The 15,659-nt window shown below is 48.0% G+C and overlaps 1 protein-coding gene across 1 annotated transcript in view; it reads left to right on the top strand.

Annotated features, from left to right (window-relative positions):
• Positions 1-15,659, top strand: part of LOC142570731 (serine/threonine-protein kinase haspin-like) — a 141,936-nt gene that overhangs the window by 72,771 nt on the left and 53,506 nt on the right. The window contains exon 6 of the mRNA XM_075679075.1: positions 10,411-10,514. Coding sequence (XP_075535190.1) covers positions 10,411-10,514 — 104 coding nt within the window. The remainder of the gene's footprint in view (positions 1-10,410; positions 10,515-15,659) is intronic.

Raw genomic sequence — 15,659 nt, 5'->3', positions numbered from 1 at the left:
AGCGGAATGATGGGATAAAAAGTCCAATTGAAGGATAACGTCGTGAGGGCAGTAGTCGATCACAGCAAAGAGAATAGAAGTAGGGTGGCCGGCTATACTGTAACGCACAGCACACATTCCAAGTACAGCCAGCACGCCGCCGTCAGCCACACGAAGCACTCGGGCAGCTGCTTGGGTGAGGACCTTCTTTAAACGTCTACGTAGGCTAGCACTCATCACAGACATGTGGGCTCCAGTGCCGACGAGTGCTTGGACAAGTACGGCGTCTATTTTAACGTCAATTACACTTCTCTTTGTGGGTACAGACAGGGGATTTGCTGCAGTAGTCGGCACTGCCGTACCACCTCCGAGGGCTGCGTTTCTTAGTTTTCCGAAAAGGTGCGGCCAAAAGCCACAGGGGACAAAAGGCGACGTGGCTGCGGCGAATAGGAAGATGGGCGACCGGTTTGCGGTGAACGAGAGCGGTGTCCAGGCGGCGATGGTGAGCGACTGTACCACGGGTTCCTAGCAGAGTTGTCGGCACTGTTAGATTCAGTGGTGGGAGAAACATTGCGGGTATTTCCATTAAAACGGCTCAGGTTGGCCGGCGTGTGATGTGTTGAGGGACACTAGTTGCGACAGTATCGGGCGACATGACCAATGTGGCGACAGGTAAGCATATTAAATTAAACTCGCGAAGTATTGAAATAGTCGAGAATTTCAAATATCTGGGTGTCATCTTTTCCACGAACATGTCTTGAGATAATCATGTCAAAAATGTTTTAATCAAATTCAGCCAAATAACAGGTGTAATAGGCCGCTTAAGGTATATTCTTTCTACGCGCATCAAACCCTTGCTATATAATTCCCTTTTTTATTCACACTTGAACTATTGTCAGTTAGTGTGGGGAAACACGACATCCGACAATCTAGAGCATATTCACTTAGTGCAGAAAAAATATCTCCGACATACATATAATGCTCCCTACACTTCATCGACAATAAGTTTCTTCATGAACACCGGTGTAATTCGAGCGTATAATCTCTACAAATATCGATTAAGTCGTGTCTATAAGGCAGAAGTCTATAAGAATATTTTTAATCTGCATAAACTCGCCCAATTGCAAACTAGAGCACCAAATTATAGCACAAGACACTTCGAAGACTGGGCAGTAACGACAACACGGTCAAACTATGGGAAACAGTGTCTGATATATACATTACGCGTATAGGCGTAATACGCTTGAGGCGCCGGTCCTGTCGTTCCTGTTCTTCTTCCTGAGTCCTGGTCTTCTGCGCCTTACCTTTACTACTTCAAGCATGAACCAACTAGCCCAAGCAAGAGTTTTACTTGATACATTACCCACACTCCTAAACTATTACAATTCGGTTGGTTTCAATCTCTTCTCTTCGCCTCTCAATGAGCTCCAGCTGATGTATGTGATTGATTTGTAATACTTCTGTGACCATTACATGTGTATTTTTCCTTGATGAACTTAGTGACTTTTTGAGTAATTTATATGATGTGCAATATTATGTATGTACTGTATACATGTGTATATTTGAATGAATGAAAGAATGTGATGCTGCCTCTGCCCAAATGAGGGATGGTGGACTTGTCAAGCTGTCCAATGGACAGTTTTTTTTCCTCCACCCCACCCCCCGAATCTATATCTTACAAGATCTGCCACCTTACAAGATGGAAAAAATAAACTTTCATTTCATATCGGCTGGTCGTCCGCAGTTCTCCACTCAGTCGGGTTGCGATAACGCGGGCAGAAGTGTCAGGGTGGAGCGAAAATAGTAGAAGGGCGTTCGTTAGTTCTGGGATTGGCGACAGCACAGACAGGATGTAAACCAATTTTTTCAAGTTCCTGGCGAACGACGGATTGTACTAGGGAATCTGAAAAAGCGGTAGCATCAGGGCTACGCGAGCAGAAAGCTGCGGGCGCCATCGCGTCCTGTTCACGTCGAACTATTCGCACCACATCTGATGGCGACGCGTGCTGCTGAGCGGGTTGGTCTTCACACGTCGACGTTGCGGCAGTATTGGGCAGACTGGCGAATTGTTGCAAGACGCGTCGGCTTTTGGCCTTCTCGAATTGTCGGCACTCTCTAATGATTTCATCAGCTGTAGATTAGCTTTTGCAGATCAGCAGATTAAACGCGTCTTCAGCAATGCCCTTAAGCACGTGCCCGACCTTCTCAGCTTCTGTCATGTCGTGATCGGCTTTAAGACAATGTGCCAGCACGTCCTGGATGTACGAGACATGGGACTCCGTGGGGGAGTAGGCACGGGAGGCTAGTTCCTGCTTTGCGGCAATTTTACGGCCGGCTGGTTTCCCAAACAGCTCTGTCAATTTCTCTTTACATTGGTCCCAGCTTGTTAGCTCCTCTTCGTTGTTTTCGTACCACAACTTTGCCGCGCCTCTTAGGTAGAACAACAGGTTAGCTAGCATAAGCGTAGGGTCCCATCTGTTGATTACACTTTCGCGTTCCTACATGTCGGCGCCATCGGTCCGGCAGAAAGTTCCAGGATCCTTGGATTGCACAACGACAACCGAAGGTGACAGCGACGTAGCTGGCGATGGTAACGTAGGAGGCGGCAACGACGTTGATCCCGCATGTTCACCGTCATTCATGGTGCGGACAGTGATTCGATGTCCAATGCGGAGCTTCCTTTCCAGCCGTGGTACCCCGCACCTCTCACCAATATGTTACGGGGATGTTGGGAGTATAGAAAGAGTATGTACAATATATATAAAGAATGAGTCAGAGTAGTTAAGGTCGCTGACCACCAACAGCACGCAGCAGCCAGCGTCCCGCGATCTTCTTCTTCCTCTCTCTGCTTTCATCCTTCCGTGACAATATGGACACTATAGGCGCATTTTTCCCGTCACCGTGATGTACCGTATAAAGTCCAAGGGCGACAACACCGCCTTCGCGCGTAGTATGCTGACTATGCGAGTTAAAGCAAACAAGAGAAGTCCTATTGCGGCTCAGTCTGGCGCGCAAAAGAGAAACAGGAGAGAAAACGCGCCGTCTTCCTTCGCGCGAAGAGTAGGGGGGGGGGGGGGGTATGGGAGGGATGGGGGCGGCGTTGTGCTCTGACAGCAACTGCGTATTGGAGGCGAGGTCTTACGGAGTCGCCATCTGTCGAAAGCGCCTTTCTTGCGTAGTATGAGGGATCACGTGGCGCGCTCCTCATAGGTTTCGCTTACGGCACTCAATGAAAACACCAGGCGACAGGCCTCCTGGACATTTATGTAGCTATTCTCAAAACAAGGGAAGTTTTTGACTGTCGATATAATAATCTTGGGAAAACTGAAAGCACAGAATCGTTTACAGACGCTATCTCTTTACCGAATACGTACAGTAAGCGCCACTACGCGCGATTGCCGCGATGGAGTCTCCCGAACCGGCTTCTTGCGTGAAAGGTAGGCAAACGCTGAGAGTAAACTATGTGAAGAAATATGTTCTCATAGTGGGTTGTATGTATAACCAAATGGAGCATAACAGAATGAAGCCTCAATGCAGCGATCGCACGAGTTCGCAGCGACCGACTGCGCGTCTGCATGCATGTCCGCACACAATGTTTAGCTTTCGCTGTGAGCACGTTTTCACACCGTGCCGTGAGCTTTAGGCCGCAGCATATGAGCATTTGGCAGTACAGAAGCAACCATTGCTGCATGGACGTTATCAGAACTGTTCAAAAATAATTTCTTTATATAGACTTCCACGCCTAGCTACGGCGACTGTGTTGTGCCGTCGTGACGATTTAATCTTATTTGTCTTCTAAATTCTCGGACATTCCAATATTATTTCTCAAGTTGCGTCGCACTGTATATTTATCGGTCTTCTCAGCGTGCGATTTCCCTCTGCTTCTTTTTCGTAATCCAGTGCATTAATTCATAACACAAACATGACCATATGCCATACCTTCTTTTAATGTGCGTCTTACCGCTCCCTTTCCGTTCCAGTGAACTTGCCAGTATCTAGCATCAACAAGTTCATAAACCAAATCGTCACGACATTAGCCGGGCAGCGGGCGCGGGCGAGCGTCTCAGTGCGCGTTTTCTGCTACTCACCGAACATCGCAGTCCAGGCGCCGTAGCAGAAATATTCCTCGCGTCTGCGCTTGCTGCATACCCGAGTTGTAGCCGATGGCTGTCTGCCGGTTCTAAGTTTCGCCAGCCAAGCTTCACGCATCTCCTTGCCCTGCGGCTACGTGTGAATAAGGCTGACACCGGGCTCCGTTGCGTACGTCAGGCACTGCGGCACCGAGCAGTAGCCTACCATGCTGCACGCCTCCAATGGCAGCCACCTACCTATTATAGTACTTTCAAATGTTGTCAAGCAGACACCCAAGGCGGTAAAGCTTCACCACTTAGTCAGAACCGCAGCGCAGCTGGGACTTTTAAGTTTTCGTTTTCAGCTTGCTTCAACGCTTCAGGAGCAGCCGACGCGGCCGCTGTGTCCACGTGATTCCTCATGCACGTCACGCCGACGGTGGCGCCAGGTTCTCCAATGGTGGAGCTCGCCCCCAATTTCTCAACCGGGCGCAAGGGGAACTCACGATCGGGGCTCAATCTCGCGCGCCATGTATTGGCCTCGAGCTCCACCACTGGAAAATCTGGCGCCACCGTCGGCGTGACGTGCTAGGAGGGATCACGTGGGCATAGCGGCCGCGTCGGCTGCTTCGGGCGCGCCGAAGCGAGCTGAAAACGAGTTTAAATTCCCTCGTACGCTGCGGTCCTCATTTAGTGGCGAGATTTTCCCGCTTCGAGTGTCCTTTACAACGCTTGAAAGCACTACAATAGGTAGTGGCTGCCTTTGAAGGCGCACAACATGGTAGGCTACTGCTCGGTGCCGCAATGCCGGACGCACGCGACGGAGCACGGTGTCAGCCTTATTCACACGTAGCCGCAGGACAAGAAGCTGTATGAAGCTTGGCTCGCGAAACATAAAACCGGCAAACAGTCATCGGCTACAACTCGGGTATGCAGCAAGCACAGACGCGAGGAAGATTTCGGCTACGGCGCCCGGTCTGCGATGTTCTGAAAACGCGCACTGAGACGCTCGCCCGAGTCCGCTGCCCGACTAATGTCATGACGGTTTGGTCTATGAATTTGTCGATGCTATAGATACTGGCAAGTTCAGTGGAGTGGAAAGGCAGCGGTAAGAAGCACACTTAAAGAAAGCATGGCATATGGTCATGTTTGTGTTATGAATTAATGCACTGGATTACAAAAAAGGAGCAGCGGGGAATTGCACGCTGAGAACACCGATAAACATACAGTGCGACGCAACTCGAGAAATAGTATTGAAAGGTCAAAGAATTTAGTAGAAAAAAAAGATTGAATCGTCGCGACGGCACATCACAGTCCCCGTAGGCGTCGAAGTCTCTACAATGAAATTATTTTTGAACAGCTCTGATAGCGCCTACGCAACAATGGTTGCTTGTATACTGTCAAATGCTCATATTCTGCGGCCTAAAGCTCATGGCACGGTGCGAAAACGTGCGCGCGGAGAAAGCGAAACAGTGCGCGGACAAGCATGCAGACGCGCAGTCGGTCGCTGCGAATCTGCGCGATCGCTGCATTGAGGCTTCATTCTATTACGCTCCATTTAGTTATACAAACACTATAAGAACATATTTCAGATAGTTTGCTCTCAGCATTTACCTACCTTTCACGTAAGAAGCCGGTTCGGGAGACTCCATCGCGGCGACTGCGCGCAGTGGCGTTCACTGTACGTATTCGGTAAAGAGATAGCGTCTGTAAACGATTGTGTGCTTTCAGTTTGGCCAACGTTATTATTTAGACAGTAAGAAACTTCTCTCGTTTCGAAAGTACTTACAGAAATGTCCGGGAGAGCTCGCGCGTGATGTTTTCAGTGAGCGCTGACAGCAAAACCCATGAGGAGCGCGCCACGTGATCCCTCATACTACGCCAGCGAGGCGCTTCCGATAGATGGCGACTCCGTAACTCCTCGCCGCCAATAGCGGAAGCGGGGGAGCAGCGCGGGAGCCTTTGACTCCACCAACAAGCGCGTACTTTGCGCGGCCGCCGCAGTCGCACACGCAGTGTCTCGAAAAGGGATCTGTAGACGGTTCAGACCTTTGTGCGCGATATTCTCGCCGCTCTTGCGTTGAAGCGATAGGCCACACAAAGGTCACTTCGCTCGCTGCTGCTGCCGCACTTGCTCACACCAGCGTCCAGCGTTTTGCAGCGAGTGCCCGCGCTCATCGAGTGTGATGTGTTCATGTTTGCTAGTGTGCACTGACACCTTGCTTGTTAATTGTCTTAGTAAGCAAATGTTTTCAAGTTTATACGGCTGATAAAGCTACTAATAGTTCGTATAGCTGTCTACTAATTTGCTGTCGCAATCGATGCTTCGCCTTTCAGGCGAAATTGCGGGTTTTTTGTAGAGAACATCCTTACGGAAACAGAATAATGACAAGCTTCTCGCAAATGTTTCCGGTGCGCTTGTAATCCGACCTTCTAAAAAAACAATAAGCCAATCATCCAGCTGTCTTGACGCTGCTAACGAACAATGGTGGCTGTTTCCAGGTGCTCTCTAAAAGCCATGTCTTATCTTCTGTGACTTCCTGCTAAATTGATCCCGAAAGGCAGTCGGCGTCGTAATGTTGTAGTCCAGACATATAGACCACTGTCCTTTCGAATTCTTGAAGCCTTAGGCTTCAGCGTGCTAGTCGACCAGATGGATGCTTCAAGTTCGTCAGCGAGCAAAGTGAGTAATGATTGCTAACCGCACAGAAAAAGTGCATGAAGATATGGACGAAACTTCATAACTGCCCATATCATCGCAAGACATTCTCTTTCTTTGGTTCAGTAATTAGATTCGGCACGTGAGAGCGTCCTGCTTGCGTATGCAATGCCTTTCTCGGCTGAGTGTTGCCAATGAACGAGCACAGCGCCTGGACCTACGTTCATGGGAAGAGCGTCCTCGGCAAAGTGAGCCAGTACAGGAGACGTCTGCAGATGCTGTCTTAGATAATTAATTGCTGCTTATTCTTCTTCACTCCATATGAAGGCAGCGTCTTCTGTTGTAAGGCGTATTAACGGCGAAGCAATGTGTGAAAGATTCGCAATAAATCTTCGATAATACGCGCAGAAATCTAAGAAACGCCTCACTGCCTTCCTGTCCGTTGGCGCTTGAAATTTAGTGACAGCCGTGATTTTGTCACGGTCAGGACGGACACCTTAAGGATTCACAACATAACCTATGAGCTGGAGCTCCTCGAAGCTTAAAGGCTCCTATTGTGGTTTCAGTGTCAGACCGGTGGACCATATCGTTAGTAAGCCGATAGAAGACGTATTAGGTGCTCTTCGAAAGTTTCCGAAAAAACTATGACGTCGTCGAGGTATCTCTGCCATGTCTGTCACTTCACGCCTGGCAGAACCGTATCCATCAGTCTCTGAAACGTTGCTTGAGCTGAGCATAAACCGAAAGGCAGGACCCTGAATGCGTAAAGCCTGTCAGGCGTTACGAAAGCAGTCTTTTCTCCGTCTCTCTCGTCGACCTCGATTAGCGAATAGCCACTTTTTAGGCCCACCGACGAAAAGTAGCGGGCATGCCCGGCCTGTCGAGAGAATCGTCGATACCCGGTAAAGGGTGTACGTCTTTCTTTGTCAGCCGATTCAGCTTACGGTAGTCGACACAAAAATGTACACTGCCGTCTTTCTTTTTGACCATGACTAACGACAATGTCCCCGGGCTTTTTTAGGGCTGGATAACGTCGTTGAGCATTCTCTTCACTTGTTCTTGAATCGCTTCGCGTCTCTCGGAGCTACACGGTACGTGTTATGTCCGATTATTTTCGCTGTCTCCTTCGTCATAATGCGATGCTTCACGAGTGGCGTGTGACTCTCTATGGATGTCGATAACGAATAATCGTGAAACCGGTGCAGCGGGTCCACAAGGCGCTGCCTTCCCGCTGCTGATAAGCTTGCACTCTCATCAAGGACACTAGCGTTGCCGAAGTGTCCTGTTCTCCCTGTTTTATTGCAAAACATTCGCGGAATCCTGCAGTAGCGTCGACGTAAGCAACTGCATTGCCTTTTGCAATGTGTCGTCATTCGTTGCTTAAGTTTGTCACCAGTATTTCGGCTTGCCCGTGCATTTCTTTGACGAGGCTTCTTGGTATGGCAAAAGCTTGAGTGGGCAAAAGCGTGATTATCTGCTCGGCAAGACCTTCTCCCTTGTACTCCGTGTAGCACCTCACGGAAACAAAACCCGCCGTGGTTGCTCAGTGGCTATATTGTTGGGCTGCTGAGCACGAGGTCGCGGGATCGAATCCCGGCCACGGCGGCCGCATTTCGATGGGGGCGAAATGGGAAAACACCCGTGTGCTTAGATTTAGGTGCACGTTAAAGAACTCCAGGTGGTCAAAATTTCGGAGTCCTCCACTACGGCGTGCCTCATAATCAGAAAGTGGTTTTGGCACGTAAAACCCCAAATATTATTATTATCACGGAAACAAGACGGCAAGATAACGGTTATGCGGTCACGTCGCCATTGATCGCAAGAACATGCGCTGCAGCCTTTTACTTTGGTCCACAGAAATGGTTAGTATACCGTCTGGGCTGCTGATGAAAGTCCCTACCTAAAATTTCATCCTTGCAACAGTCGGGAAGGATAACAAAATTCACGACGAATGATAAATCGCCTATGTTGATTCTTGCAGTACACTTACCAGTCGGTGTCAGTAGCTGGCCTCCAGCGCCACTAATGTGCTGCCCCGTCCACTCCTTTTTCGCTTTACGAAGTCTCTCCGCCAGTTTTCTCACTTATTATTGAAAAGTACGCGCCAGTCTCCACCAGCGCCGTCACGTCGTGGTCGTTGATTGATACAGTAAAGTTGGCGCTAGCAGTTTTATGTGTCTCAAATTATTCTGCTTTATCCGCTGATCGCTCGATGGTAATGATAATTCTTTTTTTGTTTAGTGCTCTGTCTTTAATTTCAAATTCAAATTCAAAAATCAGTTTATTCAAACGACTAATAAGAAATACACGTGAATCAAATGGGTCCTTAGCCTTCTCGGCTAGACTTGGGCCCATGCAGGAAGTGCGAAAAAATAATTATAGCGAGACAACTCAGTATTTTACACAGGATTCATGTAACAGCAGTTATACTACAGTTATACACAAAGGCAGGCGAAATGCTCAAGAAACTATACAATAGTTCGGAGGACAACATAAAAAAAAATATAAAAAATTTAAATAAATTAACAAAAAAAAAGAATGCATCAAAGAAAAAACAGACTTATAGTGGAGTCGAATATTGCTGGCTTCGGAAAAATTTTTTATATCGGCGGTTGAGAATTGACCTACTTTTAAGTTAGCAGGCAGTTGGTTCCAAATTTTAGCAGTGGCATAGGCGATAGTTCTTTTACCGTACACATTATTAACAGCTGGAAGGTTAAAACGACAACTGAAAAAATTTCTAGTTGGACGAGATGGATATACAAAAACAGATGATGATAGTGGGATGTTATGGTTTAGTATATGTATAACCACGCAAGCTAGTTTGAAATCCCGCATAGCAAGGAAAGGTGTAATATCTAAGTGACGAAAGAGCGGAGCGGATCTATCTGTGTGTTTGCTATGTGTTATTATTCGAAGTGCTCTTTTTTGTAAAATTACTATTTGATTTAAGTACGTGTTATGCGTAAGTCCCCAGGACTCCACGCAGTAAGTCATATTGTTTTGAAAAAGGCAATAATACAAAATTTTTAATGTGCGAAGCGAGAAGAACTTTCTAGCTTTTATTAGGACAAAGCAAACCCGTCTCAATTTGCTGCTTACTCGAATTATGTGAGGTTTAAAATTGAAAGCTGAATCTAGAGTTATACCAAGATATACCTGTTGATCGACTCGTTCGAGGAGGTTTGCGCCTATTCGTAACTCATTTAAGCTGTACGCATTTTTATATGGACTAGAGGACACAATGTATTTAGTCTTTGAGGTGTGTATCGTTAATTTATTTTGTAAAACCACTGGAACATCTGAGAAAGATCACTATTAGCGTGCGTTTCGAACATATTAGGGTCATGACTAGAGAAGAGAAGGGCTGCGTCATCACCATACATAATAGTTTGGGCATAATTCAAAGCATCTGGCAGATCATTTATGTACAAGGAAAAGAGTAATGGTCCCAATACTGAGCCCTGAGGCACGCCACAAAGGATGGAATGAACGCTTGATACGGATTTGTCGATTTTAACACATTGCTTGCGACCATAAAGATAGCTTTCGAAAAACTTCTTCGCTTGACCTCCGAATCCATACCGATGTAGTTTTGCTTCCGTGAATTCCGTTCGCTTACATTATATGCCACTGATTTATAAAATATTCTCCCAATGTTATGCGCTCGGCCTAACACTAGCATTTTCTCTCAATTCTCAGGGTTGCGTGCGTGTTCGACCACTTTCCAGAGTGTCTCTTGCGCAACGACCAGGACCACGGGTCGACCGAGTCGCTGGCTGACAGCCTGGCCTCCGAGATAGCGGGTGAGGGAACATCTTACTCGGAAATATAGGTGGTGTCTAAAACATGACGTCTAAGATGTGTTTCCGGCTCCTAATTTGCTTCCGGCGCGCGCAGCCAGCAAAAGCATGGCCTTAGAGATATTGTTATCCAAAGAGGGCCGTTGCCGGCGCGCGGATGTGGACACCACCGATTATTCGTTGTCTGTAGCAAAGAGGACGCGCATGTTGTGCCAGCTAAATTTCTGCATGATCTCGAAACTAGTGGGTAATGCTCTAACCGACGAATAACCCAAGATAAGCTCTGCTTGTATATATCGGCATGTGACAGCCACTAGTGTTTCTTTCCATGTCGCGTATTAATAATTAACACTATAGTTAACAATAGTAGCCACGTGATAAGGACCATTGTAGAAAATCTAATTACCCACGGGAATTTATTTGACACTCTGATGGCGGTATAACCAAATTTTTACTCCTATTTTTACGATATCTTGCATTGCTAAAGCAGATGCGGCAACTCTCTGTTTAGCTCAATCTGAGGCCTGGATGGTGACAACAGCACGTCGCCTTGAAATTTGAACACTGATATCGGGACACACGAATGGATGCCGCTGTACGTACTGATACTCATTCTGTGGCAGCGCAGGTTCCTGGAGAAAGCTTACTTTCACTGTTCCAGACCTTTAAGATAACAAAGAGAGAAAGAAACCAAAGTTGTCCTTTTATGCTCTGTAGTTTGTAGTTTTTCCTATAAAAAAAAGACAGCATAGTTACGGAAACTTTCATATTCACAGCCAAATTTCAAGCAAAACTGTTTCATTCGAGTAGTTTCCGGAAAACCTTTAGTTCACTTATATAAACCCGACGCTTAAGCACGTTGCTAACATGTGACTCACCCGTTTCCAACGTTGCACGTATATAACACTTTCGAACGTACTTAACCCATACACTTTTATTTTCGCATGTACGTCAGCCATGACGTGCCCCCCCCCCCTCCCTTCTAATGTTTACCAAATTTGATTTCATTGGCTATTCAATTCTTTCGGGAAAGCACGCTCAATTCTGTGTAGTACTTAAAGCACAGGCGTTGAATTTTGCCTACACATCACCCGCAACGAGTTGGTGGTCCCGGTAAAGTATCACATAGTGTGCTGCAGGAAGAACTCCACGCTGAATAACAGCAAGAGCACTCCGTTCTCGTCTGTCCTCTTCATTAAGGTGTCAGTTCTGCTCACTTCGTGCTTATTTCTGGACGTCACCAATATTTTGCCTCTTATTTTAACAAAATATAAACAAGGTGACTCGTTTAGTTCACCGAGGACACCGCTTGCAGGCGTCTGGTATGACCCCATGATGTCAGAAAAAGAACGGAGGCTCAACAATTATTTTAAAAAAAATAGTAGTCATTACATTAACGTAAAATTTTCCCCCGAAATCGTCCCTGACGTCGGTCTCATATAGGAAGAATAGGTGCTCGGTGAAACGTACAATTCTCCTGGGACAAAGGTTAACATTAGGAATAACGGCAGTATAACGTTTTAGAACATTTGCGGAAAATTTTTTTTGACAAAGATTGTAATTTATGCACACGCATTAAACTTCGCATGCACACTGCCAATGAAGCTTCTCTCTATATATTCAATAAATTTCATTTGTGACATGTAGTTTTGCCAGGACAGTGGGCTAAATTTTTCGCCATTCGCGAAACACACTTAGAACGTTGTGGGGCGCTTGCATGCGTAACTGACTGTAAGAACCCGGCACTTTCACCTTTCCCTACACATCACCGATAACGTTATCCCATTGGACGAAAGATGAATAGGCTGACTGGTTTAGTTCACCAAGGGCACCATCTATAAGACAGGAAAATAGGGGGAAGCGAGTGTCCAGTAATTATTTACAAAGCGCCTAAGTCACAGAGAAAGTACTGCCACAAATTAGGGATGTCATCTCCCAAATTCTCCCAAGCTCGGTCGGACTCGGTATTCCTTCGGGACACTGGAAAATAGGGCGCATATAGCCCATATTGCCACATCCTATATGGTCGCCGCGGGTATGTGCCAAGCCATGAAAAGGACACTGAAGTAGCACGCGGGTGGGAAAACAGAGACGACAAGGGCGTCGCGTTGACTGCTCTTCCAAAGTGCTTCTATACGTCCTCTACACCGGCTTTCCCGTCTCCTACTAGGCCGTCACACTGGTGGAGGTGCTGTATGATTTTCTCATGCTCAGCACCCCGTAGCGGGGCCATACATCGAACACGGAATTACCTTCTTTCGTCGAATTTCCTGTCTACCGGTACGTCGCTGCCTACTAGGCCTGACGCTGGAATTCAACCCTTTGCAGGACCCTCCAGGAATGCGTCTACCTAGTTCCGTAGGTAGACCCGTACAAACATACATACAAACAGGCGGGTACAGTAGTAGAGCAGCAGCTTCTAGGTATATTTTATGCGGACGACATTGTGTTGATAGCTAACATGCAAAGTGATTTGCAACGTTTGGCTAATATCTGTGGACAGGAAGGCAACAATTTAGGTTTGAAATTTAGTGTTAGGAAATCAGGTGTTATGGTATTCAATGAAAACAGTGAACAGACAGTGGCAATACAGTGCCAGGAAATACCTCGTGTAAGAGAATATAAATAAAATACCTTGGTATATGTACAAACGAAGGCAGTAGATATATGGAAACGCAGGGAAAAGCAATAACAGTGAAGGGGAAGAAAAATGCAGCCATAATGAAGCACAGAGGGTTATGGGGATAAAATAGGTACGAAGTGCTCCGGGGCAGTTGTAAAGGTGTAGTGGTTCGAAGACTTACTTTTGGAAATGCGGTTGTTTGCTTTAAATCATGGGCACACTCAGGACTCGATGGGAACCAAAGGTCAGAAGGACGCCTCGCATTGGCCGCTCACGGGAAGACTACGAATGACGCTGTGTAGGGTGATATGGGCTGGACTAGTGCTGAAGTGAGGGAATCTCGCAGTAAAACTGATTATGAAGAAGGTCTGAGGAATATGGAAGAAAGTAATGGGCTGGGAGAGTGTTGATGTATCTGTACAGGAAAAACATTGATTCACGATGGAGGAAATGAACTAGGAAACTTACCAACAAGTATGCGGCCTGTAGGGCGGGCAACGCAGCAACAAAGAACGTCAAGCGGAAAGTCAGAGAGGCTGAAATAATCTTATGGGTGGTGGCAATGGAAAAGAAACCTGCCATGAGTAACTACTTAAGAGGAAAAAACGACATCAGGAAAGAAACAATTTATGATAACTCCAAGGGAAGCTCACTACTTTTCGAAGCGAGATCGGGATGCCTTAGAACACGCACCTATAAAGCAAGATATAAGAAGGAAGAACAAGCATGTGCTTGGCTGCGGTAAAGCTAGTGTTGGAACCTCAGCGCTGACGCCCGTTGTTGCACCTGGGTCGCAAGCCCCAAGGGTAGCGTTGGCCTGGCGGCCTGGGGCACAACTGGAAGCATCCGAAGGTCCCGGCAAAGCATGAGTCGACAGGTAACAGAACAACTTGTTTATTCTAACATCGCAAAGAGTGGGCGGTCAGGTCGACCGAAGTAGAGAGACGGGAGAGCACGTTACTCAACAGAAGAAATCGGAGCCTTCTTTCGGCGTCCGGGGGCAGCTGCTTTTATACTCTCGCAGTTGAGGGCAAGAAGGAACGCCTCTATAGACGCGCACGTGACTGTGCCGCTCGGGCACGTTGGGAAGCGTAGATGGCGCATCCGCCGGTCCGTGTGCCGCTCGGGCACGTTGGGAAGAGTAGGTGGCGCATCCGCCGGGCCGTGTGCCGCTCGGGCACGTTGGGATGAGTAGGTGGCGCATCCGCGGGGCCGGCGCCGCTCGGGCACGTTGGGACGCGTAGGTGACGCATCCGCCGGGCCGGCGCCGGTCAGACCTCCTCGCTTCACAGTTGGGGAGCTCCTCTCCCCGGCTGCCGCGCTTTGACAAGCGTGGGCACCAACATGCACACACACATACACACGCACACACGAAGACACGTGGCATTGGAACATGCCTGGACGCGCTTGGCGGGGAGGCGTAGCGGCGGCGCCGAACGGGCCAAAATGTCTGCCGCTTTGAACGAAGCCCCAGCGTCCGTTGCATCCGCGCCGGCTATACCGCGCGTCGTAGGCGAAACGTAACAGACCGCCCCGCCGGGGGAAGGAGATCCCGATGGTCAGGGGACTGCATCCGCTGTCCGGAGGGATGTCGCTCGATGATGCTCATAACCGAAGTCGGGCGTCCCTCGACGTTTCTTGAGCGCAGCGCACAGAGAAGGCCTCGTTCTCTCGTTCAGGTTCACACAGGACACTGCAAAGTGACTTCGGGAGAGTTCACATTTTTGTTCTCGTTCCCGGCAAGCGTTAGAACTACGCCGAAACTGAACCGCTCAGTCAGCAAGCACGGCACAACCCTCACTAAGCCCTGCCAGGCTCTTTCCCCTTTTATACCACTGCCTAGTTCCTTACAGTAGTCTAGCAGCACTCAGAACTCGTCCACAAATTGGAAAATTGCACTAGAAAGCACATCATCACTTTGAAACACTACACAAAAGCAATATGTTAAAAATCCTGCCTCAGGAAGAAAAACATCAGTAACAAACAATTTTGAGGCTGATTCCTACGTTAGGGGCTTCGACTTAAGCCATCGGCGTTACCGTTGAGACTCCCCTTTTTGTAACGCACCTCAAAGGAATATTGTTGCAAAGCGAGGCTCCAGCGCAGGAGGCGGCCATTTTTGGGAGAGATGGTCTGCAGCCATTGGAGAGGGCAGTGATCCGTCTCAATGATAAACCTCGAGCCGGCTAGATAGCATGACAATTTCTGAACGGCCCACACGAGACACGCACACTCTTTCTCGGTGGCGCTGTACGCCTGCTCACGACTGGTCAGCTTACGACTAGCATACAGGACGGGGTGTTCCACTTCTCCATTTTCCCGTTGGCACAGTACAACGCCCATGCCTCGCTCACTAGCATCGCACTGAACAACGAACCCTTTTGTATAGTCTGGCGATCGTAGCACAGGCTGGCTTGTTAGGGCGCTCTTTAGGGCGCTAAAAGCTCTTTCCTTTGTCTCGTCCCAGACGACTGTTTGCGGCTCTGTCTTTCCTGTTCGTCACTGAGCCTAGTCCCGGAAGCTCG

The sequence above is a fragment of the Dermacentor variabilis genome, chromosome 2 (assembly GCF_050947875.1).
Source record: "Dermacentor variabilis isolate Ectoservices chromosome 2, ASM5094787v1, whole genome shotgun sequence".
NCBI lineage: Eukaryota > Metazoa > Arthropoda > Arachnida > Ixodida > Ixodidae > Dermacentor > Dermacentor variabilis.
This window is presented reverse-complemented; position numbering and strand designations above follow the sequence as displayed.